The 26,371-nt window shown below is 39.2% G+C and overlaps 1 protein-coding gene across 12 annotated transcripts in view; it reads right to left on the bottom strand.

The window, feature by feature from the left end:
• Chd9 (chromodomain helicase DNA binding protein 9) overlaps window positions 1-26,371 on the bottom strand; it is a 233,905-nt gene that overhangs the window by 4,149 nt on the left and 203,385 nt on the right. For 9 of the 12 annotated variants that reach the window (XM_076571716.1, XM_076571715.1, XM_076571718.1 and 6 more), the window contains 9 exons: window positions 23,521-23,723; window positions 18,411-19,307; window positions 17,538-17,698; window positions 14,947-15,219; window positions 13,955-14,123; window positions 10,646-10,785; window positions 9,930-10,124; window positions 8,726-8,854; window positions 1,478-1,582 (listed from right to left, as the gene is read on the bottom strand). In XM_076571716.1, the coding sequence (XP_076427831.1) occupies window positions 1,478-1,582; window positions 8,726-8,854; window positions 9,930-10,124; window positions 10,646-10,785; window positions 13,955-14,123; window positions 14,947-15,219; window positions 17,538-17,698; window positions 18,411-19,307; window positions 23,521-23,723 (2,272 nt within the window). The remainder of the gene's footprint in view (window positions 1-1,477; window positions 1,583-8,725; window positions 8,855-9,929; window positions 10,125-10,645; window positions 10,786-13,954; window positions 14,124-14,946; window positions 15,220-17,537; window positions 17,699-18,410; window positions 19,308-23,520; window positions 23,724-26,371) is intronic. The other 3 variants (XM_076571720.1, XM_042277332.2, XM_076571719.1) reach the window with 2 other exon arrangements.

The following is a 26,371-nucleotide window of genomic DNA, read 5'->3' on the forward strand; positions in this document are numbered from 1 at the left end:
TCCTACGGTTTTCTAGGGTACAAAACTCTTCAAAGTTTTATTTTATAACCTCTGCAACAGCACTGTCCAGCAGAAATGCAATGCAAGTCACATAGGTAGTTAAATTTTCTAGTGGCCAAATAAATTTTCATAATGTAGGCTAATGAAATAAAACATGATATAAATATTTTTACTTCATTATATAATGTATAAAAATTGAGATATGTTATATTTTTTCTAAACTAAGCTTCCAAGTTCCCCCGAAGTGTGTATTTTAAACCAAGCACACTTTGAGCCATGTGCTTAGTGGCCAATCTGTGGGGGTGCAGATGTAGGCAGTAGTTTAAGGAGAAATCTAATGGGACTACTTTTTGTTTGGTTTTAATTGGTCAACTTCATTTGATCTTTAAAAGCATTACGGCTCACTGCAGAACATACAATAATAAATACAAAGAGAACAAAACCATGTTTCTCCCACCACACAGCCACAGTGTTGCTAACACTGAGAGTGTACAGTGCACCATCCATTTGCTTTCAGACTTAGGACTCTCCCTACCCCTTTCCAAACCAAAAACACAGTTACACTGAATTTAGTTTCAGAGCTTACTTTTCTACTTGAACATCTATAGAAATAACACAGTTAGGCTTTAATAGCCCAAGTCTTAACTATTAAGACACTTAGTATATTGTTAATATTTCAATATTTTCTCTCTTGAGCCAGGGTTTTTCTGTATAGCCTTGGCTGTCCTGGAACTCACTCTGTAGCCCAGGCTGGCCTGAACTCATGGAGATCCACCTGCATCTGGCCCTGCCTCCAGAGCACTGGGATTAAAGGCCACACCACCACCTCCCAGCTCAGACATTCTTCTAAATCACAATTTTTAAGTAGTTGTATAGAATTCTAATATATAGACAGTCCATTGGTTTATTATCCATTTTGTTTATTTTCGAGACAGGGTTTCTCTGTGTAGCTTTGGAGCCTGTCCTGGAACTCACTCTGTAGACCAGGCTGGCCTCGAATTCACAGAGACCCATCTGTCCCTGCCTCCTGAGTCTGGGATTGAAGGCATGCCCCGCCATCGCCCAGGCTTATCCATTGTTTTACAGTTATACCATAATGAACCCAGGATGTTGCACATATCTGTAATCCTGGTACTCAGAAAGCTGAGGCAGAACTGTAGTTCAAAGCCAGTCTGGATTATCTACAGAGATCCTGTCCATGATGAGTATTATTATATACATTTCTTTGCATACCTACTTGATTATTCTTTGTGGCACCATCCAAATAATGTTTGCAATAAAAAAAAAAAGTGTGTATGGGGGGATCTCTGGTTCGGCATTCTATCCTATCATCAATTACACATTTTGAAAAATGAAAACTGTGAACTGAAAGCTATTACCACATGTTCATGAAATTCTTATTCTGAAAAGGATGTTTAACCCAAGACATAATCAAGTGGCTCTAATCTCTAAAACGGTGTATTTGTAAGATACTCACAGACTGCTTAACAACATCTCCCCATTCAGGAGCTACTCCATATTCTGAATTTTCTTTCAAGAATCTACATAAATCTTTCAAAGGGGGAGCAAATGCACCTCCAACCTGTAAACAAACAGAGATTAACAGTTTAGACGGTTAACACTATTAAGTATGAAGTTATTTAATTTCTGATATAGAATTTCTTTAAAATATGTATTTTTGAACACCCTTCAACAATCTGCAGAATTACATAAGAAAGGATCACTTCAATCTACACAGACTACTGAAATACTATAGAAACACATTAGCTTTTGTCCTCTGGTTATCTTTAACTGTCAGCTTGGCAGACACAACCTAGAACTCCTGACAAAGAAAATCTCTACTGAAGATTTGCCTAGATCAGACTGGCTTATGGGCATGTCCATGGAGGATTGTCTTGATTGCTAATTAACGGAGGAGGATCCAGCCCACTATCTGTGGCACCATTCCCTGGGCAGGTGGTCCAGAACTGTAAAAAGCTAGCTGAGCATGAGCCTTCAAGGAAGTTAGCAAGCAGGGACTGAAGTGTCAGGAAGCATTCCTCAGGTTCCTGCTGGAGCTCCTTGGGTGAGTGCCTTGGTCAGGGGTGACTCTGGGGGCTAGCCAGCAGCCCTGCCTTTGTGTTCTTGCTCGAGGTTCTGCCACAACTTCACTTGATGATAAACCTATAACTGGAAATCAAATGCTTCCTTTCCTCAGTTGCCTGTGGTCACAGTATCTATCACAGCGACAGGAATAAACTGAAATAGAAATAATGTAAACCTTAAATGTTTTAAGTGGAATAACTAGACTAGAAAATGAAGAACTACTATCATGGTGCACTTAAAAGGCAAGACAAGCAGTCTAGCCTACTTTCAAGTATACCCTTTGGAGTCAGATTTCCCAGCTATGGAAACTCAGGCAAATCAGTGAAACTCTTTTGTGATCTATAAAATGGGGTGACAATAATATTTCCTTCCAAGTGATTGATAAAGATAAAATGAGACGATCCAAGTATTATACAATATCTGGCTTAATAATATGCCAGGTACTGGGCTAAGATCATTGCATTTACTTGAGTTCTCGGACATCTTTTTGAGATAGTATTTGAGATAGTATTTCTACTTTCAAAATGAAGGACCTAAGCATTAGGGCAGTTATAGTTAACTTTATAAAGCCATCTAATAATGTCACGAGTTAGGAGTCAGTCGGGGATTTAGCTCAGCGGTAGAGCGCTTGCCTAGCATGCACAAGGTCCTGGGTTTGGTCCTCAACTCTGGGGGGTGGGTGGAGGGAGGGAGGAGTTAGGAGTCAAGCTTAGGTCTCAGAATTCCATGCATTTATTCATTATGTATGTTAACTAAATATATGCTATTAAATTATAAATATCTCTTGTATATGATAAATTCAAGATTCAAATTAGTAATATTTAGATAAATGACTTTGACCTCCCAACTTAATGTCTCTTTGCCATCCAAAAGCCGTTTGAGGAGTTCCTTCTTCCACACCCCACTGAAAACATATGCATTATATCTTTCTATCTTGAGTCACGTTGGGGACTGAATTAGGGCCTGTGAAAGCTATATAAGCATTCTATCACTGGCTACATCCCCAAATGATAAATATATATTATATCTTGGCAGGATGTACATTCATTTATTATAGTCAGTGTATCACCCATACCTATAAGCATTCTCATTTAATATTTCTTATATTCTTTAGTCTCTGTGATTTCTGCTGCACTCTGCTCGTTATTAAGTTTTAGGTTAAAGTAGATTTACAACCTGTAATTCAATCTCCAGAAGGCTAATACAGCAAGAATTCACTGAGTTTGAGGCCAGTCCAGCCTACACAGTGAATTCCAGGTTAGCCTGAGCTATGGTGTGAGACCCTGTTTTTTTTTTTTTGTTTTTTGTTTTTTTGTTTTTGTTTGTTTGTTTTGGGGGGAGGGGGTTCGAGACAGGGTTGTGTAGCTTTGCACCTTTCCTGGAACTCACTCCAGAGCCTGTTTTAAACAAAACAAAAAATAGCACAGCATAACATAACCTCCTCCCCTAAAACTAAGTGGATCTATTAGGAAGATTCTTTTTCTTAGTAATTCATCAACCTAACCCTCATCTTAGAGACAAGAGAGAACCCAAAAATCAAGGGAAATAAACAGGATTCCAGAAAATTTACAACATGAACATTTAGAATATTTATTGCCAGAGACATGGCCCAACAAAAAAGGTACTTGCTGCCCAGTCTGACCCAAGTTCAATCCCAAGGACTTACACAGGAAGGAAAGAACTGACATGTGCATGTTGTCCTTTGACCTTTGTACACACAAGTATTTGGTATTAAACTTAACAAATTAAAAACAAAAACAAAAAGCATTCCTTCTCCTTAAAACTGGCTAAGAAGCTGCCAGAGGTATGGTGGCACACACCTGTCACCTCAGGACTTGGGAAGCAGAGGCAAAATGATCATAATATCAAGGGTATCTTCAATCACATGGTGAGTTTTGAGGCCAACCTGGGAAACATGAGACCCTGTCTCAAAAGACAAAATAATCAACAACAACAACCCCCCTCAAAGAAAATCAAACAAATAAGCAAAACCTCTAAATTGGCTGAGGCAAATTAAAATATTCAGTAAAATATTCAGTAATGTGAAATTTTGTTCATTGAGAGTCTCATTATAGTGTAGCCCAGGTGTATTGGTGAGGGTTATCTAGAAGAACAGAACTGACAGAATGAATCGAAACACACACACACACACACACACACACACACACACACACACACACACACTTATTATTAGAATGTGGCTGTGGTCCAGCTAGTCCAACAACAATAGAAAGTCCAAGAATCCAGTAATTGCTCAGTCTACGAGGCTGGATGTCTTAGTCTTCAATTTAAACTGGAATCCTGCAGAAGTAGACTCTAACACCAGTGAAAGAATGGACTTACCAGTGAAAGTTGAGGGCAAGCAGGCAAAGAGAGAGAGCTTCCTTCTTCCATGTCCTATATATATGCTACCAGCAGAAGGTGTGGCCCATATTAAAGGTGAACCTTCCCACCTCAAAAGATCCAGATTAAAAGTGGGCCTTCCCACTTCAAATGATTTAATTAAGAAAAAAAATCTCTCACACATGTACCCAGCTGCTTGGGTTTTAGTTAATTCCAGATGTGGTCAAGTTGACAATCAAGAATAGCCATCACACCATGCAAACCTCAAACTTTCTGTGCAACTCAGGTTGGCCTAAACTCATGACTCTCCTGCCCAAAGCTTTCTAAATGCTAGATTACAGGCTTATACTATCATGCCTTACTCAGTAATATGAATTTTTGGTGTAAATGTGACAAAACACATCTTTTTGTCTTTTGCAAGCAGAAAATACATGAAATTGAACTGCAACATTTCCTTATTCTTTCTCTAAGACATCTATGTTTTCACTCTACAATACTGCTTATGCTGATTAATATCAACCAGATACAAGCCAATGTCATTTGGAAGAGTGACCTCAACTGAGAAAATGCCTCCAACAGCTTGGCCTAGTGGGCATGTCTGTAGCGCATTTTCATGATTAATGATTGATGTGGGAGGACCCAGCCCACTGTGGACAGTGCCAACCCTGGGCAGGTGGTTCTAGGTTGTATAAGAAAGCAGGCTGAGCAGACCATGAGGAGCAAGCCAGTGAGCAGTGTTCCTCCATGGTCTCTGCTTTGGTTCCTGCCCAAATTCCTTCAGCAATGAACTGTTACTTGGAAATCTAAGATGAAATAAATCGTTTTCTCCCCAAGTTGCTTTTGGTCAATGTTTTATCACCATACAGTAAACCAATGCACCACCACAGGTGAATAAAGTGCATCTAGCAGACTGGGGAAATCAGTAGTGCTTGTATAAATAATAACATCAAAGCAACTGTTACTTTTTAAATGCTTTGTTTTAATGTGGAATTTTGTATGAGAAAATGTTTTTATGTATTGTTATCTTAACAGGGAGGCCATTTAACAGAAACTGAAACACAAAATGTCCAAGGTGAAGTAACTGATTATGAGCAAAGTCTTATTCTGACATCATGTTTTCTCCCCTATGCTACTGCTTGGTTATCATAATAAACCCCAGCATATTACAGCTATACGTACAAAGGATATCACAACTCACCTATCATTTACATTATAAGGAAAAAGAGACAAATCAATGTAGAAAAAGATTTTTTTTCAAAGTTTCTTGAGACAGGGTTTCTCTGTGTGACCACTGTGGTTGTCCTGGAACTCTTTCTGTAGACCAGGCTGGCCTCAAACTTATAGAGATCCACCTGCCTCTGCCTCCCCAGTGCTGGGATTAAAGGCGAGCGCCACCACTGCCTGGTTAGAAAATGAATTTTACTAAGTCCTATCTGGTTCAGAAATAAGCTTTAGAAAAACCTTAACTTGGGCGCTGGGTCAGTGGTTAAGCATAGTTGTTGCTCTTCTGAAGAACTTGAGTTTGGTTCTCAGCACCCATATGAGGAGGCTCACAACTGCCTCTAAATCCGACTCCAGAAGATCCAACACCTTTGTTTGTCCTCTGCAGGTACAGTCACATCCCACCATGCACATATAAATAAAAATAAATATTTAAAAAACCAAAACTTCATAGGATTAGAAGCAGCCACTGTATGATGCCAAGGCTGAGGAAAGTCAGGGAAGCAGAGGTTGGACTCTACCCAAGAGACAAGGAGGAGGGCATCAGAAGGTACACCAGAGATCACTTAACAGCTGGGAGACCTAGAACAACCGCAAAGCTAAGCAGGTAAAAGAGGAACAATTCCACATGACTCCCCAGTGGAAAGAACCAAAGAATCTCCCAGAAGGTAATCTAGTCTGTCCTAGTTTAAAAAAAGACTGGCAGTCAGTTCTAACCACAGAATGAGTTTTCACATCTTTAAACCCTGTTGGGGAATTTGGCAGGACTCCTGCATGACAAATCAACATGGGAGAAGTTAACTTTGGATTCTGTAAATCACAGAGGGCTACACCCCTATGCCATTGTGGGACTGAGCTACTCAGGGGGCTTGCAAATTAGGCAAGATTAGGAGTTGGGGAGCCTGGAGACAGCCAGCCACAGCACATGAGGAAGTTTGTGACAGACTAGGGCTGGACAAAGACACGCTGAGAAGCTAAGATCATAGAAGGCCCAGGAAAACAAAAGTCTCTAACTTCACCAAAGCTCCCACCCAGCGTGGATGCCAGAGGATGGACAGAGGCTGTTCCAATACACTGTTCTGAGGTTGCCGCCACCCACCCATGCTCTCATCCTACACCTTTACTATTATTTTCAATCTAGGGTTTGTTTTTTTTTTTTAATAATTATTTTATGTGGACGAGTGTTTTGCCTGTGTGTATCTGTGCAGCACATGTGTGTCTGGTCCCTGCATAAAGACCAGGGGTCAGATTCCTTGGCACTGGAGTTTCAGATGGTTGTGAGCTACTATGTAAGTGCTGAGAACGAAGCCAAGTTCTGCAAGAGAAGCCAATGCACCTTGTTGTGAACCATCTCTTTAGCCCCTCATTTTAGTTTTAAAAGCAGGCTTATTGATTTTGATTCCTCTTGTTAAAGCTTCCCTATAGTTTTGTTGATAATACCTTACCTTTACTATGTAGTCCTTTTTTTCCCCGATATCTTATTTTTTTCTTCTTCCTAATCATTCTTCTCTTATTTTCTGCTTGTTTTGCCTTTTATTTAATAGATTCTTCTTTCCTTCCACTTTTCTCTGACTACTTCCTCTAGTCTATTCAATTCATTCTATTTGCATTGTTATAATTTTTAACTTCATAAGTTCTTCTGTGTAATTCTGACATTTGCTTTTCTATGGTTATTTGCTATAGTAGTTAGCTTTAGTTGATTTTAAAAACATTTCTGTGTTTGTGTATGCATGCCTGTGGAGATCAGAGGTCAGCCTCAGATGTCTTTCTCAATTATTTTCCATCTTATTTTTTGAGACAAGTTTTCTCAGTGAACCTGGAATTTACCAATTCAGCTAGACTGGATAGCGATCCCTGGAGTCCTCCTGGGCTTACAAGGACACATTGATATACTTGACTTTGAAGTGGGTGCTACTCATATCCTCATACTTAGCCAGCAACCAACTGAATCATCTCCCTAGCCTGTCTTGCCTGCCCCCTTTTTTCTTCTCTTTTCTTCTCTTCCCATCTCCTCCCCCCCCCCCCTTTCTTTCTCTCTCAAACAGGGTTTCACTGTGTAGCCCTGGCTATCTTGGAACTTGTTCTATAGACCAAGCTGGCCTTGAACTCATAGAAATCCACCTGCCTCTGCCTCCCAAGTGCTAGATTAAAAGGCTTACACCATCAGCACCTGGCTCGCCCCCAATTTCTTGAGATAGCACTTCATGTAGCAGAAGGGGACTATTTAGGGATAGGAAGTAGACCAATGGGGTTGGGGGTACACTGAACAAGGAAGGGTAATACAGAGGTGAATGAGCACAGTACAATGATATACACATGTGAAAATGTCACTAGAAATAGTTATTTGGTAGTCTTACCAAAGTTAATATTAATAACAACATCTGAACAAGAAAAAAGAAAATGTTCAACTATTAATAATTTGTGAATAGTTAGCATAAACTAAGCACAGAAGTTCCACTCACCTATAAAGTAAATTTTGAAACATTTTATTTCCATGTATCAGGAAATTATATAATATGCCTACTTGAGAGAACAAGATTAACTTGAGCTATCAGGCAAATAAAACTACACAGATAAAAATACAGTAAATTTATTATGATAATGTAAAGGGTGCCACCTTTGAGTAAGGTTTCTCAACTTTTGGCCCAAGACCTGTAGGTTGGCACCTCAGTTCGTCCTTGTAGAGGAAAGCAGCCTTCTTTCCCTTCTCACCCCTTCTCCACCATGCTGAGTGTGGCTACCAAACCTCTGTCCAGACAGCAACCAGTGTCCTCTGAGGGAATAAAGTTATGGCCTGAAAAGAACCACTGCCTGAGATGAAGTGTCCTTGTATACTGCACAGCCATAAGCAATCAGCACCGCTTGGCCAGATCTGTTGAATGGCTTGCTTATTTCACTTTCTGGCTTCATCAATAATGTGGGATTTGATATTAGACTACATCAAATTATCATGCATGTCTTTCCCCACAAATGTGCTAGGTTCAACCCATTCTCTAGTCTGTTAGAAAAGAATGCATAACGCAATCGGTTTCTTTCAATGTGGACTCTGTGAAAGGGTAACAAGAGAAATAGATACCTTTCTTGCATTCCTTCTGTTAATCAGCTGCACACGTTCCTCTCCAGTGAGACTGTTGACATCCAGTTTGTTTGGGTTGCGGCATCGGTGTCTTTTCTGTTTGGGTCTTCCTTCATGAAGCTGCACTCTCTAAAACACACCAAGAAGCACCCTGAAGCTGTGGCTCTCCTCAACACTATTCAGAATGGTGAGTGTGATCTGACCCAGGGGCTTAGCCCAGTGGCTCTCCTCAACACTATTCAGAATGGTGAGTGTGATCTGACCCAGGGGCTTAGCCCAGTGGCTCTCCTCAACACTATTCAGAATGGTGAGTGTTAGCTCTGCATGAAGTAAAAGCTTTTACTCTCTAGTTAGTCAGCTGAAAATTTTAAATTTTAAATATTTTAATGAAGTTTTACATTTTTTCCAAAATTTTGTATTTGAAAATGACACAAGGCCACTATGCTGATCACTATTATGGTCCTATATGAAAGTATGACTCTTGCAGTGAGTCTCTGCCAGCTCGTCCTTAAAGGCTACAGAAAATCTCCAGAGTGACACCTGACACATGGAGGGGTCACTGGTGCTAATGGAACAGTTTCCTCTGAAATAGCTTGCTATTTTCCATCACCTACATTTCATTTGATAAGTTTCTCATCTAGTAAATTCCAGGAGAAGCTCCTCAGACTCCCTCTGTGCTATGACCATTTGTTTATCTATTTGTTTTTGAGGCAGGGTCTCATGTAGCCCAGGCTGGCTCTGATCTCATTCTGAACCAAGGGTGTGCTTGAATGGGTGACCCTCTTGCCTCTGACTCCTACATTCTGAGATTACAGGTGTATGCCACCAAGACTTGCTTCAACGTTTTATACCACTTTAGCCTTTACTGGATGTGATAAAGCACTTAACATCAGAAGTTTTTTGTTTTTTTTTTTAAACAAGAGCAGATTTGAACTTAAAATTCTTTTTGAGCACTGGTACTACAGGTGTGTTCCACCATCTCTGGCCTGAAATCATTTTTATAATTAAATATTTATTAAATGCAGAAAGGAAAGCAACACAGAATTATATTTTGGGAAAGATGGTAATTATTTCTTTCTGGTAATTTTCCTAATTATTACGCAGAACACTTGTTTAGCACAAATGGATGAGAATTTGTACTTAATCATTATAGCTTTGATGAATCAAAGGGACAGAGTATACCAGGATTTTAAAATGGACTTACTGGGATAAAAGCTCCCAAGTCTTCCACATAACCCGGGTGCTCCTTAAGCCATCTGTCCAGGTCCTTTCTCTTTGGAGCATCATCTCCTGCAAGCCTGGTCCCATCTTTGAGATTAATAACTGGAACTGGACTTTCTGTATCAGGAATTCTCTGAGGCTGAGTATAGGAGAGTGCTGGATTTATCCCTGTGGAAATCTGTGAGGTGGTTAAGTATAAAGTAAACTGCAGAAAAACATCAAATAACATTTTTATTTCTATGCTTTATTGATTATTCTACTTTTGGTTCAACAGAGTAATTGTCACATACACACACACACACACACACACACACACACACACCAGGCCTTCTTATGCATTCCTGACTGCCCTGGACCTCACCTTGTATACACCAGGATGGCCTGAAACTGGCAGAAATCCTCTTACCTCTGCATACTGATTACTGGGGTCACACAAGTACTCTACCATGCCCAGATTCAACAGTCATTTTTTTTTTTTTTTTTTTAAGAAAACAGTGCCTAAAGTTCTGTCAAGTCTTTTAAACTTAAATTTTTTATGGCTCTTTGTCAACATTAAATTCTATTAAGATTCAATTTAAAAGTTTGGGAGACTAATTTCCTTATTATTTATCTTATTAAAAATATGAAAGAGCAATTGTATACTTATTGGAACTGAATTTCAGACTTAAGGATCCATAATTTTAAAACAGTTTTACTTACATGATTAGGTGGCTTATTTCTGTTTAAAAAGAGGATGTCAACACCTTCTACATTCTTCCTCCTTCCTCGTCTTTTCTTCACAATAGGCTGGTTGTCTAAGACCATTCCATTGGCACCAAGGGTTGATGGAATGGAAGTACCTAATCAAAGTAAAAATGCAAAACTGTGACTCAAAACTTAAATGGGACATTACAACTTTTCTAAATGTATATGAAATTAGTTCTTTTATACCCCAAACTAAGAAGTTCTTGGATTTATAATGTGTTAATTTCTCAATTTAAAAACTTGGAGATTTGTAATCTAGGTCTCTTCCTCAGTAGCTCACACTAGCCTCCCAATCCCATTCCCCTTGCCACCTACATTCTGGGATTATGGGCATGTATCACCTTACCTGACTTGTAGTAACTCTTTACTGGACACTTGTATGTTGTTTTACTCAATTTACCACAAAATGTGACATCTCTTTCTCCTCCCACTTCATTTTACAGACAACGAGAAGGCTCAAAAAATGTTAATGTTAACTGATTTCCAAAAAGTCCAGGAAGGACGATAGATCCAGACTTCACATTTTCAATTATTCAAATGTATAATATAAAATACTGCAATAACTACATAGTATTAAGAATAATAATTGAGATTTTTAACATGGTTTTATACAGTTTTAAAATTAGTGTGATCACTACTCATATATATTTCATTATCATTTTTTTTTTAAAATATTTATTTATTCATTTATTATGTTGTTTATTTATTATGTTTACAGTGTTCTGCTTGCATGTATTCTTGCAAGCCAGAAGAGGGCACCAGATCTCATTACAGATGGTTGTGAGCCACCATGTGGTTGCTGGGAATTGAACTCAGGAACTCTGGAAGAACAGTCAGTGCTCTTAACCTCTGAGCCATCTCTCCAGCCCTCATTATATTCTTTAAAATTTTACTAATTTTATGTGTGTGTGTGTCTGTGTGTATGGATGTGTACACATAAGTCCAGGTGCCTGAGGAGTTCAGAAGTGGACAGTGAAGCCCCTGGAGCTGGAGTTAAGGCATTTGTGAGTGCTAGAAACAGATCCTCTACAAGAGCTATATGCACTCTTAACCACTGAGCCATCCCTTCAGGCTGTATATTTATATTGCAAATATGAAAAGTACTGATACAATCCAAAAGGAAACATAATAGTAATAACTACATAAACTATATTTGCTCTATAATATATAATATTTTATATATAACGACTATACATGCTGTATAGTATTATTCATCAAAGAATTACTCATAGGGTAAAAGCTGGACAATTGTTAGCAGCAATGCCGCTAAAACCTTCACATGATCTAAGCACTGACTGTATCTCATAGAGGAGCTTTCAGGTTAAGAGTGGGAACAGTAAACCCACTTACTGCAGGCAAGAGAGCTCACAGCTGATCTCCATTTGTCCTCATGTTTTATTGGGGAAAAAAAGAGCTACTTAACTACAAAACTATCACTGTAAAGCATATTTGGGAAACTTACACTTCATGAAACAGAAACATTCACCTTGAATGTTCTTGCGGGAGTGAGCAGAGCATGAGTATGTATGTGGTAGATTGGGATGCACATGTGTGCAGGTATGTGTGTGTGTAGGCCAGAGATTGTCATTGGATGTTTTCCTCAATTGCTCCCCACTTTATTTCATAAGTCCAAGTCTCTCATTGGGTCCAGAGCTCAGTGATTTGGCTAGTCTAGCTAGTCACCTTGCTCCCAGGATCCCCTGTTGCTGGTGAACAAGCACTGGGATTATAGGTGGGCAACCACAATTGCCTAGCTTTTATGAGGTGCAAAGGATCCTCAGGCTGATCTTCAGCTTATATGGCAAATGCTTTATCCACTAAGTTATAGCCTCAGCCCTTCAAGTGCAAGCCTGACATGTGTGACACCTAGAAGATGATCTCAAATGGTTAACGGATCCACAGGAGACCAAACTGATGCCAAGGAAGCTAAACTAGTCTACAGTTTAAAAGGTGGAAATAGCATCAACTGAAAACAGCAGTCAATTCCCCAACTGTAGGAGTCCCACACACTACACTCATGCACAGTAACAGTTTTGATATGCTTCCAAGTATTATGTGGCAACCAGACTTAGTTCCTACTAAAGTAGAGTCCTTGGCCTTCTGAAATAAAGAAAATTCAACTCATTTATTTTCTTTAATTAAAACTAGTATTTCTGGGGGTAAGTATAGGTGATGAACAATCTTGAAACTCAACTGATCTTAAACATCATTCATAATTGTTGACAACTTGAGAAGAACACAGTAGAAGCAGGCTAAACAAGACAAAAACAGTGTTGAGTGCATTTAATACATTTTTAGTCATTCATTTTCATTTTAGGGTATGTTGCTTCTCCTGTACGTATGTGTGTGAACTATTTGCATGTCAGAAGAGGGTGCAGAAACAGATGGCAGTGAGCCAGGTCCTCTGCAAGAACAAGTGCTCTTAACTACTGAACCGTCTCTCCAGCCTGTCCAACGCATTCTTCACTGTTCTCAGAGCATGCAACACATGGCATAAGTGGTGTATTCAGTAAATGTGCTGATTAAAGTTGCCACAAGATTAGAAGGGTTAGGGTTAGGGATGCTAATTGTTTTCAAAATGCTATGATTTGCCATGCAGACATAGGTAGTCTTCTACCAACAACATTACCATGTGACTTAGATCATTGTTTGAAGCACAAATATACTGTCTTACCAAAATGCTACTCTCACTTTTTTTTTTGATTTTTCGAGACAGGGTTTCTCTGTGTAGCTTTGTACCTGTCCTGGATCTCACTTTGTAGGCCAGGCTGGCCTCGAACTCACAGAGATCCACCTGCCTCTGCCTCCCGAGTGCTGGGATTAAAGGTGTGTGCCACCATTATTGCCCAGCTGCTACTCTTAACTTTTATCTGTTAAAATCTACTTGAAAAAAATGGTATCTCCATCCAAATACTGAAACTTCTCAAACCAAACTGCTGATTCAAAATGCCATGTTCAAGTTCCAGCTGGTGGTGAAGTTCAGTGGTGAAGTGAATGAGCATACATGAAGCCCCAAGTCTGAACTCCAGTGTGCACGCATGCATGTATGCACACGCATGTGTGTGTACACACACACATATATCAGATATGCATGTTCTAGTAATTAATAAGATTCAATGTTATGCTGACTACTTTATAAATATTAAAAGAGGTCTCCAACACTAAGGAAAGAAAAATGAATTTTTATTTTAAAAGTCTATAAAAGAAGATTTGGAAATGGAAAGGAATATCTCATTAATAAAAAGTTACTATTTGCATATTTACCTGATGCTGGCATAGATTTTGGAAAATTAACAAGGCTCGTCTCTGAAGCACTCTGGAGCTCTCTAAGTCGAGTAAGGTACTGCTGCTGGCCCAGGGCACCATCTTCACCATCAAATGGTCTTTTCTGGGCAAGCCCCTGCTTCTGAAATGTCAACTTCAAACCACTTTCCTATTAGAACAAACAAACAAACCAAAACCATTATTAAGACAAGAAATGTTAAAGAAAACCTTACTGTAGGATATCAAGAAAAATATTTTACTTAGAAAGAGCGAAGGCAAAATCCCTGATACACTACTGAGGTTTTCCTGTTTATAAATCAATACAAGAAAAACACATTACTCATTTCTATAATGAATACAAACCAAAGTTTTTCATGTGAGAAGTACATGATAACTATAACATTTCCAGCTTCAGACAGACATCTCTAGGTATACTATCATGACATTATTAGAGGATATCACCACACATACACATAGATACACATATGCATTTTTTTCTGCATGAAATATGGTCTTACTGTGTGCCCTCAAGTTGCCCTCAATTTTTCCTTGATCCTTACTCAGACTTTAAGGTGCTAGGGTTACATGTGTAACCTCCAAATTAAATCTCACCCATATTTTAGATACCAAATAACTGTTTCAAAGATCATATTAAATTTATCATTACTAATAATGGGGCATACTAAATGTTTAAGAGAGAAAGTACACTGATACACCACATAAATATTATAGAAAAAGACCAGAATGGAAATTGTCACATTTTTTAAGAAACATCTTGCTCAGCAGAACTATAGTCAGGAGAGAAACATATTTAATGATTAGCCCTTTAATGGGATATTCAGCTTGAACAACCTAGATATCAGAAGAGAAACAATCCAGATACCAGGAATAAGGTGAAGGAAGGAAGAGTAAGAGCAGGCAGCCATCTGCAGGAAAAGCATGCTGCACACCGCAATCGCAACCAGGCCCTAGGGCAATAAAAATACACATACGTCTTTGATTGTCACTGTAAACTCCTTTTCGCGTACATGCTTCTTCACCTTTGACATCTGTGTTGACTGTTCATGGTCTTCTTTGACAGCAGCAGCTGGGGGAGTAGGGACACTGGGCTCACTATATTCTGGAGCTGCTCCCGGGCTATCCAGCAGTTTTGTGGTATAGAAAGACGCCACCGTGTTAGCATCATAACTTCTTCTAGCTGAAGGCCACTTCCCTTTCAGAACTGTTTGACAAATACTGTCCAAGCGGTTGATCATTACCCGATCCTAGGAAAGCAGGTAACATAAAGGCATTCTTTTAGTAATTAGGCCAGATCTTTGGAGATCAAATAATCTAAGAGCTTTGATGACTTAAACCAGGTATAACACTGTGTGTAGTATGCATCTATATTCTCATACGTATTATAATTCTGTAAATTATTTAAGCACAAATTCCTTTTGGTTGAAGCTCAAGAGCATTATTCCACAAAGACATTTTTATTATTATAATGTTTTTTTTTCTTGTAAAAAGGTATCTGTTTGGATTTTTAATATAAAATGACTCAAACACAGAAAGAAAAATATCATACAAGCCAGTTATGCAATTTAAAATAAAACAGAAAACAAATCCAACTAACAAATTTCAAGTGACATGGCCTGTCTCCAGCATAGGTTAAAAAACAGGAGACCTCAAATCCAATGTTTGTCCCTCTGAAGACATCTTATTTTTGTAAAAAGAAACCAATCCCTGAAATCTGGCAGGTGGTACCAGAGGCCACAGCTGTCCTGTAAATGGGGTACAAGTGGTTGCTGGAGTATGGCCATCACCTCCAGATGACCGTTATTATTATAATGTTTTATTCCTACAACAAAGTCTGCCCTTGAACACACTAAATAGCCCAAGGATGACCCTGAACTTCTGACCCTCTTATCTCCACCCCATAATTATTAGAATTATAGAGATGTAATATAGACGTATGCCACGGTGCCCAGTTAAACCTGAGGCTCTGTGCATGTTAGGCACACACTCCATCAGTGGAGCTACATCTGTAGCCCTCTGCTGTGGGATGGTCTTTCTGTATGCTGTGAATATGTGTTGCTACCATTGGTTAATAAAGAAGCTGCTCTGGCCTATGGTAAGAGAGGTTATAGCCAGGTGGGAAATCCAAGCAGAGAGACTGGGAGAAGGAGGGCAGAGTCAGGGGAGATACCAGCCTGTCGCCCAAGGAACAACATGCCAACAGACTGGTAACGCCACAGCCACATGGCAATATATAGATGAATAGAAATGGGTTAATTTAATATGTAATAGCTAGCTAGCAAGAAGCCTGAGCCATAGACCAAACAGTCTGTAATTAATATTAAGCCTCTGACTGGTTATTCGATACCAGCAGTTGGGAAAGATTTATTTGGCTACAGCTCTCTTTTTTCTTTGTAATAACAAATGTAATACAGTGGTTCATTATTTAAAGAGAAAAAAAGCAATTTAGAAATATAGAAAGAGGAACCGGGTGGTGGTGGCACATGCATTAATCCCAGTGCTTGGGAGGCAGAGGCAGGTGGATCTCTGTGAGTTCGAGGCCAACCTGATCTAAAGAGCGAGATCCAGGACAGGCACCAAAGCTACACAGAGAAACCCTGTCTCGAAAACAACAACAACAAGAGAATAAATAAATAAAATAGAAAGAGAACACACTCCTCCATTTCTCACTTCCCAACCTCATTCCTAAAGATATCCTGTATTAGTCTTTAGGAATTATGCTCATCCAGTCGTAGCTGCTTTTACTACTGAGTGTACCTATTTTAAAACAAACCTTTTGGTAGGCTACAACTACAAAAGGCATTCACTGCCCATTATTTTAAACATTCTAAAGTTACACTGAGAAGTATATACATGCAAGTAAAACTCATTTAATAGGCAGTAATAATTTATACTTTTGATGCAAAAAATCATCATAAAATTAAATTTTTTCATATAAAAGTATCTGCCATTAGGCAAGATGAGGTGGTGCACACATTTAATTCCAGGACTTGGGAGGCAGAGGCAAACATAGGCATATGTCTGGGAGTATGAGGCTAGTCTGTCAGCCAGGGCCATATAGCCAGACCTGGACTAAAAAAAAAAAAAAAAAAAAAAAAAACAAAACAGGGCGGACTAAAAAAAAAACAGGGCTGAGTGGTGGTGGCGCATGCCTTTAATCCCAGCACTCGGGAGGCAGAGGCAGGTGGATCTCTGTGAGTTCGAGGCCAGCCCGGTCTCCAAAGCGAGTTCCAGGAAAGGCGCAAAGCTACACAGAGAAACCCTGTCTCGAAAAACCAAAAAAAAAAAAAAAAAAAAACCAAAAAAACAAAACCAAAAAAACCACAAAAGAATGTATACACACACACACACACACACACACACACACACACACGCACATATATAAATATATATACATATATACATATATATACCACAAATGTGATTAATATCATGAGTGTAAGTAATGAATATCATGAGTGTAATTTAAAAAATAAATTAAAAAAAAAAACCAAAAGAATGTCTACCATCAAAGCTAGTCAGAAGAATTAAAAATTACCTATGTCAAAAGTAACTTTTTTTTTACCTTTGGCCAATATGAGGCTGCCAGCATATGTCCACCTTGTAATAGGTAGGCAGACTCTGGTGTTCCATTGTTTGCCTGGAAACTATCCTGGGTCTCATCGTGGGTAGTGCTCAGTGATGCAACACTTTCTTCATCATAGGCTTTCACATGAGGGGTACCTTCTAATGAGAACAATTACAATCACCTTTTAAAATCCACATAAAACAATTTTATGCATACTTTCACAAGTTTATGTGATCTCTTAAATACTCCACAATTCTCTGAATAGGTAACTCTTAGACATGAACATGCTCCTTGTGACAACCCTGAAAGTTATGCTTAAAGAACTGGGACAAGGGACTCTGGCTCCAGTGGAAGATGAGGCTCTTTAAGTCAGAGAGGTTCCTGAAAAAGACTGATGCTGACTCATTTCCCTGTACCTGATCTGTTGGCTTGCTGCAAAGATACCCAAAGAAAAGGACCAGCCGGCACTACTCTCCTGAGAGTGCATCCTTCCACTGACTGTAGGTGCCAAGGACAGACTATGCTACTCTTGTTTGTCCATTTAATCTAAGATTGCTGGTAGTTGCTATAAACATCCTTTATGTGTTCATTAATAAACTTCTTCTGGGGAAAACAGTAAATTTTAAGACAATCACAAAGAATGCAAGCTATTACGTAAAATGTCAAACTCCCCTGTCTATTTAGCAATGCCTTGAATACTGAAAAGGGATTATGTAACTAACTCTAGTTTCCTTAATCATGCTTTTCTAAGAAAATTTATAAGCATAAAAATTTGAGCTTACAACTTTAAGCATGCTTCAGTTATTTAAATCAAGCTCCACACATTTTCATTTGAAAAGCTGACATAAAATAACAAAATTATGCATGTACCTCGCTTTTGGACTTCTTCTTCACTGTCACTTTCTTCAGATGATGATGAAGATGAAGAAGAGGAGGAGGAAGAGGAAGAGGAAGAAGATGCTGAAGAACAAGATGAAGATGAAGAAGAACTACAGCCTGATCGAGAGTGTGAGCAAGAGGAGGAAGAGGAGGAGGAGGAGGACCTGGATGAACATGATGAGCGCTCAGAATCAGAGTCAGAGTCAGAGCTGGATTCTGACCCTCTTTTGTGGACTCTCTGTTTCTTAGAAGCTGGGTTTGGAGTTAAGGGTTCTGTTCTGGCTGCAACCATGCGTCTGTCTGTCTCGCTTTTCCCACCAGACTTCTGGTCTCCAGCAGCCTGTGGTAACACACCGTTCTTTGGACTTCCAGGCTCAGACTGAACTCGTGTCCTTGCTTCCACAGAAGACATAGACTCTTCTTCAGAAGACTGGGGCTCTTCCTTAAGGTTTTCATTTTTAACTTTCATATCCTCTACAAGAGGGCCTTTAGCATCTAGCAGCCTAGGCCAAGAGGTAAGAGGAGAAGCAGAAACTGCTACTTGGTATTGCTGCAGAAGTGGGGTAGAAGTCCTTGAATGAGCCACCTTACTCTGACTGTAGTTCCTTTGAGCTGCCATGAAGGAGAGTTCAGGATCGCGCAGAATGTGATAGTCTGTCCGGCTTACTCCATGTTTGGCAGCACCAATAAGCAAATCCCTATCATGAGGGCCGCATTCCCACCAGACAGGTAAGTCTGGGTTTGGATGACAAAGCTTCAAGCGTTCAAACAACTGTGGGTGTCGAAGGGCTTGTTCCCGCACTTTTCTGAGAAGTTCAATGCGATATAAAGTCCTAGAAGCACGCTCTTCTGTGATTGGTTGGATAAAAATATTTGGATCCACCAATTCTATATTGAAACAAAGACCAAAATATTAATTAAAAAAGCTTTATGGGAGATTTAACATAAGGTAACTTTAAAAATATACCTCTATACAGTATCATTATAATTCCCAGAATTGCAAATTGTTTTAAAAAATGTAAAATGTTTTTAAAATTACTAAACTCATGAAACATAAAATATCTATATTTCTTAAATGACCAATATATGATTGTTTCAGAAGTATAGTACCATAAAGAAAAATTTACTTTAAAAAAATTCTTGCCTGGCGATGGTGGCACATGTCTTTAATCCCCTGGAGGCAGAGGCAGGCAGGTCTCTGTGACTTCAAGGCCAGCCTGTTCTACAAAGCAAGTTCCAAGACAGCCAGGGCTACACAGAGAACCACTGTTTTGAAAAGCTACCAAAAAAAAAAAAAAAAAAAAAAAAAAAAAAAAAAAAGAAAAAGAAAAGAAAGAAAGAAAGAAAGAAAGAAAGAAAGAAAGAAAGGAAAAGAAAAAAAATTCTCTAAGCTTACTTATAAACACAACTTCAACGGTTCAGTGATATCCAATAAACAAATGTAAACTGGCATATCTCATAGTGTGTAAGGTAACTTAGGTTACAAAGAAATTTTGTTTGTTTTTCTGAGACAAGGTCTCTCTACATAGCCCCGGCTGTCCTGGGACTCATTATGTAGACTAAGCTAGACTCAAACTCAAACTCCACCTGCCTCTGCCTCCTGTGTGTGCCACTGTGCCCAGCAACAATGGGATGTTTTAATGTTTGAGGGAAACATCATCTATCATTCAAACATCATACAAGGTACCGGGGACAGGGAGTTCAGCTTCAGCATTAGCTCACAGTACATTTGTTTTGATGAAGTCCTATCTTTGTGAATCTGGTTAATGGCTCTTGGAAATCATTTTTAAAAATGTCTTATTACAATAATGCAGGAATCAACCTATAGGGCTACGCAGAGAGACCCTGTCTTGAGAAACCAAAAACAAACAAATAAATAAAGTAAATAAATTTGAGCAAAATTGTTGGGTTTATAATAATAATAATGGTAATAATAAAGCATTGGGTTTATAGTTTATAGGTTATATCCTATACATGAGTCCAGATGAAGAAGCCTTCTTCCTTGCAGTGGGACTACACAGAAAAACTATTGCACACAAGACTACATATACAGCAGGCACTAAAACCAATGGATTCATGGTTTTGGTTATTTATTTTTATTTTATGTGTGTGGATTTTTTTTTTTTTTTTGCCTGCATGCACATGTATGCAGCCATGTGCGTTCTTATTGCCATAGGCTGAAGAGGTAGATTTCCTGAAAATGGAGTTACTGACAGTTGTTGGCTGTGAGGTGGGTGCTGGACATCAAAGCTAAGTCCTCTGCAAGAGCAGCTGGTGCTCTCAACCACTGAGTCATCTCTCCACCCCCCAATAGATTTCTTCAAGTCTGAGCAGAAACAAGTTATTTGTTACTCACATGGGAAAAGATAAAGTAGAAAAAATACATCAGAAATGACCAGGATCAAATGATTCAAATGAGTACTGTTCTGACAGCACAAACCTCATGACACTATTAACACATTATACAAAAGACGCGACAAAGTGGGCGTAGTGACACACAGCTTTAATCCCAGCACTGGGGAGGCAGAAGCAGGAGGATCTCTGTGAGATGGAGGCTGACACGGTCTATAAATTGAAACTTTGCTTCAAAAAAAGCAAAAAAAAAAAAAAAGAGAGTGACACAACATTGTTTTGTGGTACTCTTGCCAAAATGAACACACTCAATCCAATCATATGAAAACTCAAAATGACAGATGATACTTTCAAAGATATTAAGGTCTATATTATGAGGAGGAACAAAGGGAACACTCAAGTACCACATAGGTGTCCTAGAAAACAAACGGACATCTGTAGAGGCCAAGTGTGGTAGTGATGTCTATAATCCTGGCCCTGGGAGAAGAGGTAGGAAGATGAATCAAGAAAAGTCTGGACTGCATGTTGGTTCAAGGCCAGCCAGGCTACATAGTAAGACCCTGTCTCAAAACAACCATCAAACCCCTAAAATGTACATGTGTTTAAAAAAAAACCAAAAAAAACAAAAAAACCTGGTAAAATTCAATTAGTCTGTATCCAAGGACTCAGCTAGCAAATCTAGGAGGTTAAACTGTATCTCTGCTGAATATGTGCAATTTGTTTTCCTTGTCATTATTCCTGAACAACACAGAATAATAACTATTTATTTAGTACTAACACTGTGTTAGCCATAGAAGTAAAGAAGACCAAAACTACCCTGAATTTCCTGACACTGGGTAATCAAGAGATTTGCTATATTTTTTGCCAAATTGACAATAAATCTGTTAGGAAATAAAAGTAAAAACAGAAACCCATGTGGAATTTCAGGAGTTTTAGTAAGCTATTTATGATTTTACTGTGAAAAAAATAAATGACTATTGGATTTAGCAGTTAGCAACCATAATCAATAAAGAATGGAGGGCTGAGGCAGGCGGTGATGGCACATGCCTTTAATCCCAGCACTTGGGAGGCAGAGGCAGGACGATCTCTGTGAGTTCGAGGCCAGCCTGGTCTACAGAGCAAGTTCCAGGACAGTCAAGACTGTTACACAGAGAAACTATGTCTAAAAAAACAAAAAAGAATGGCCAGGGGGGTAGGGTGGATACATGCCTTCAATCCCTGGGCCTGGGGGGCAGAGGCAAAGGGTCTCTAGGAGCTCAAGCTCTATAAAGTAAGTTCCAGGCCATCCATGGCTACACAGTGAGAGCCTGTCTCAAAATAAAACAAAACACACACACCACACATATACACCACACACACACACACACAGCACACACATACACACATAGCACACACATACCACACATACACATACATAAACACACACACCATACACACACACACACACACACACACACCACACACATACACATACACACACACACACACACACACACACACACACACACACACACACACACAGAGTGATGACAACAATAAGTGAGGGGTTGGCAAGATAGCTCAGTGGTAAGAGTGCTTGTTGACAAGCCTGATAACATGAGCTTAATCCCAACAAACACACTTGGTGGAAGAAGAAAAGCAACTCCCACACATACTGGGCTCCTATGAACACAGCAAACAAATGAAAGCACAGGAGGCCTGCACACAGCACAGTTCCTGCTGAAAGGACTTGCTCACACAATGGCAACAGGTGCTTTCTCCGGGCTTCCCAGAAGACATCATCCCAGAATAGCATCTTATCTGCAGTCACTTAGCTCACTTGTCATCTTTTCTGACATCCTACCAAAATGCTTTAACGTGTTTTAAAAATAGGGACCTCATTCTCTTCAAATTATTAGGTAAATAATCTCTTTCACAGTTTTTATGAGGGACTCAAAATATTTCTGTTTTCTGTTATTTCTGTTTACAAAATCCTTTAACTTTCCCCTTCTCCTTATCATAAAGCTATTGTTAAACATATGTTATTTTCCCATTTTTATTCATTTTGAGAATTTCATACAATGTGTTATGATCATATTCACTCAAAACTCTCCCAAATCTACACTTGCTTCCATACCCATTCAATTTTTTGTTCTATTTTTTCTAAAGCCCATCAAATACAGTTTGTACTGCCCTTATGCTCTTAGATATGTGCCCAGTCACTGGCACATGGAAGACCTATCAGGTGCTATATCCTTAAAGAAAACTCTAAATTGTCCAAAGCTTTTTAGCTAGGGATGGGACAGCCTGCCCATTTCCCCTCTCCATGTTGGGGTTTGGCCTTGAGATCGCATAGGTCTTATATGTGCTATTACAACTGAGAGGGACTGGAAAGATGGTAAGAGCCAGAGGTAGTGGATGACTACAAGGAAACAGTGTTTTCCTGACACAGCACAAGTTATTATTCATTTATTTTTGTTTTTGTTTGAGACAGGACCTTTCTATATAGGCCTGGCTGGACTGGAACTTACTGTGTAGGCCATGTTGGCCTTGAACTCAGAGATCCACCTGCCTCTGCCTATCTAGTGCTAGGATTAAACAAGTTATTTTCTTAAAATTTGGTATGTATCTTTAGTCTCTTTATCTCATTATAGTAACAGGTTTAGGGAACAAGGGTCTTTCAGCATAATTTACAGTTCTAAAAACTTAGAAATTTCTAAATATTGATAATTTTGCTTCTTTGATTATACAGGGAAAGCTCCATACATACCTTCTTTGGAAGGAAGACGACACACCCTCCGACACATGGACATGAACGCATACAAATACTTCTCCAAACTGTTATCAGTTTTCTTGTGGAGCCTAGCCATAGCTCTGAATTTTGTCCAATCAAATTGGCCTCTGTCAGGGTCAAAAACTACTCCAAATGTAGACACAACTCTATAAAAGTCGGCTTCTTCTCTCCTTGTCCATCTATATTGAACCAGATTAAGAAAAAAATATACACAAATCACTAAAATATTTATTAATGGTGAAAATAATGACTGTAACACAGACTTAAAACATCTGTAGTACTTAATACTTTACGGAGAGTTAAATCCAGATTTTAGCCTTGAAAATAATTTTAAAATTCGAGTTGACTTATCCATTCATAACTCAATTGATATATACTGCTCTGCTCCTTCAGACATTGCTTTTACATATTTACCAAATGAGAAAGCATACATGGAAGACAAATTATATGACCCTGTTCTTAAATAAAATGACAAAGTATTTTTAGACACATCTGCAGTATGAAATACTATTTATTACTGCATGAGTTATAAAGAAAGAATTTCAGGAGGGCAGAGAAGATAGAAGTGTCCATTGAGACTTGAGTGATGATCAAGAAAAACATCAATGTGCCAGCAAGATGGCTCAGTGGACAAAACAGTGCTTGCTGCTAAGTATGCTGACCTGAGTTTGATCCCTTGGACACAGATGGTAGAAAGTAAGAAGAGACTCTTGCAAACTGTTCTCTGATGCCTACACATGAGTATGTACATACATAAACATATACATACCACCACCACCATCACCACCACCACCTAAAAAGTAATGTAAAAAGAACCAAAAATGCATCACGGGTGAGTGGCACACTGGAGAGTAAGATGAGACAAGGCTACAGTTTGGGTGGAGGGAGAGGCACAGTGTAAGCAAAAGAAAGAGCATTCTGCACTTTGGGGCAGGGCGGGGGTGGTGGTGGTGGTGGTGATGGCTGATAATTATTCCAAATTGACGATACAAATTATATTGAGAATAGAGCAAAAAAGAGATGAGGTTTAATTATAAAAGTTCAGGTAAGTGCTTCTGATACTGAGAGAAGGTATGTTTTCATTGTAGTCACAGATCTCCATACTATAATATCTATCCATTTACACAATAGTGTCCTTGCTTCACTCACTGAATCATTGTGTACAAGAAAAACACTGGAAAAGCTTAATTCATTGTAAAATGTTAATGGCTCATTTTTTTTTTTTTTTTTTTTGGTTTTTCGAGACAGGGTTTCTCTGTGTAGCTTTGCGCCTTTCCTGGGACTCACTTGGTAGCCCAGGCTGGCCTCGAACTCACAGAGATCCACCTGGCTCTGCCTCCCGAGTGCTGGGATTAAAGGCATGCACCACCACCGCCCGGCAAATGGCTCATTTTTAATCACAGTCATACATACTTTATGTTCTCCTGGCTAACCTGGAACTCATTGTATAGACCAGGCTGGCCTCAAACTCACCGAGATCCACCTACTCTGCCTCCCAAGTGCAGGGATTAAAGGAGAGTGTCACCACACCAGGCCAAAATTGAACATTTTGATAAATGCTTTTATAACTTGGAGAATTGTTGGGGAGTAATTTTGAGTAAAGAAGACAGAAAATTTGAAATACAATGAGAACTCAACTTTGATCATTTCCAAGACACATGTTCTTTCTACACCACAATTTCACCTTCCTCAAACACAAGTGTTTCATTCTCTTTGGGGTAAGAAAGCTTGAATCAAGTGTAATTGCACATTCATGATGAAACAAAAGATCATACGTCCCCTAATGGGGGTGCATTTGATTTCATGAAAGCAGGCTAAAAGAAGTAATATGACCAAATGTGAACAATAATTATCCATTTGTGTTTCTTTAGTTTTCTGTATTTTATAACCGTTTAAAAAATTTTAAATTATGTGCCAGGCGGTGGTGGCGCACGCCTTTAATCCCAGCACTCGGGAGGCAGAGGCGGGCGGATCTCTGTGAGTTCGAGGCCAGCCTGGACTACCAAGTGAGTCCCAGGAAAGGCGCAAAGCTACACAGAGAAACCCTGTCTCGAAAAACCAAAAAAAAAAAAAAAATTTTAAATTATTACTTATTTGTACGTGCGTGCACTTACAAGGAGGAGGAGGAGGTTAGAACGTATCAGATCACTTGGAGCTAGAGTGACAGACAACTCACGACTCACAAAGCTCTTAACCACTGAGCAATCTCTCCAGCCCAATGTTCTGTATTTTTAAGAAACATCTATAATGAACTTCTATTTTTTTTTAAAGATTTATTTATTTATTAAGTATACAGAAGAGGGCGCCAAATCTCATTACAGATGGTTGTGAGCCACCATGTGGTTGCTGGGAATTGAACTCAGGACCCCTGGAAGAACAGTCAGTGCTCTTAACCTCTGAGCCATCTCTCCAGCCCCGAACTTCTATTTTTTTTAAATCATTTAAAAATTACAGAAGATGATGATGAAGAAAACAACAACAATAATAATAATGTGCAACATCAGCCTTAGCCACTTGGAAGAGCCCTCCTTAGAATGTGAGCTCTAAGCTGACACCAGCTGCCAGCCACTCGAGCAAGGCTACTTTTGATTCCCCACCAATTTTAGAGTCCAAGCAACAGCTCACAAAGAAGAAGAACTACCTAATCAGAATTGTAAGAGTAAAAAAATCCTAAAACCCAACCCTGTTTTCAGACACTGTAGGGCTGATTGCTGCGCAACACCTGCTGGCTACAAGGAGCTGTTGACAGAAGTCGCAGGATTCTGTCATTTTAACACGGACAGCTAACATACTGGGTTCCACATCAATGAAATTCTCAGATGAATGT

This window comes from Peromyscus maniculatus, chromosome 5 (genome assembly GCF_049852395.1).
Source record: "Peromyscus maniculatus bairdii isolate BWxNUB_F1_BW_parent chromosome 5, HU_Pman_BW_mat_3.1, whole genome shotgun sequence".
Taxonomy (NCBI): Eukaryota; Metazoa; Chordata; class Mammalia; order Rodentia; family Cricetidae; genus Peromyscus; species Peromyscus maniculatus.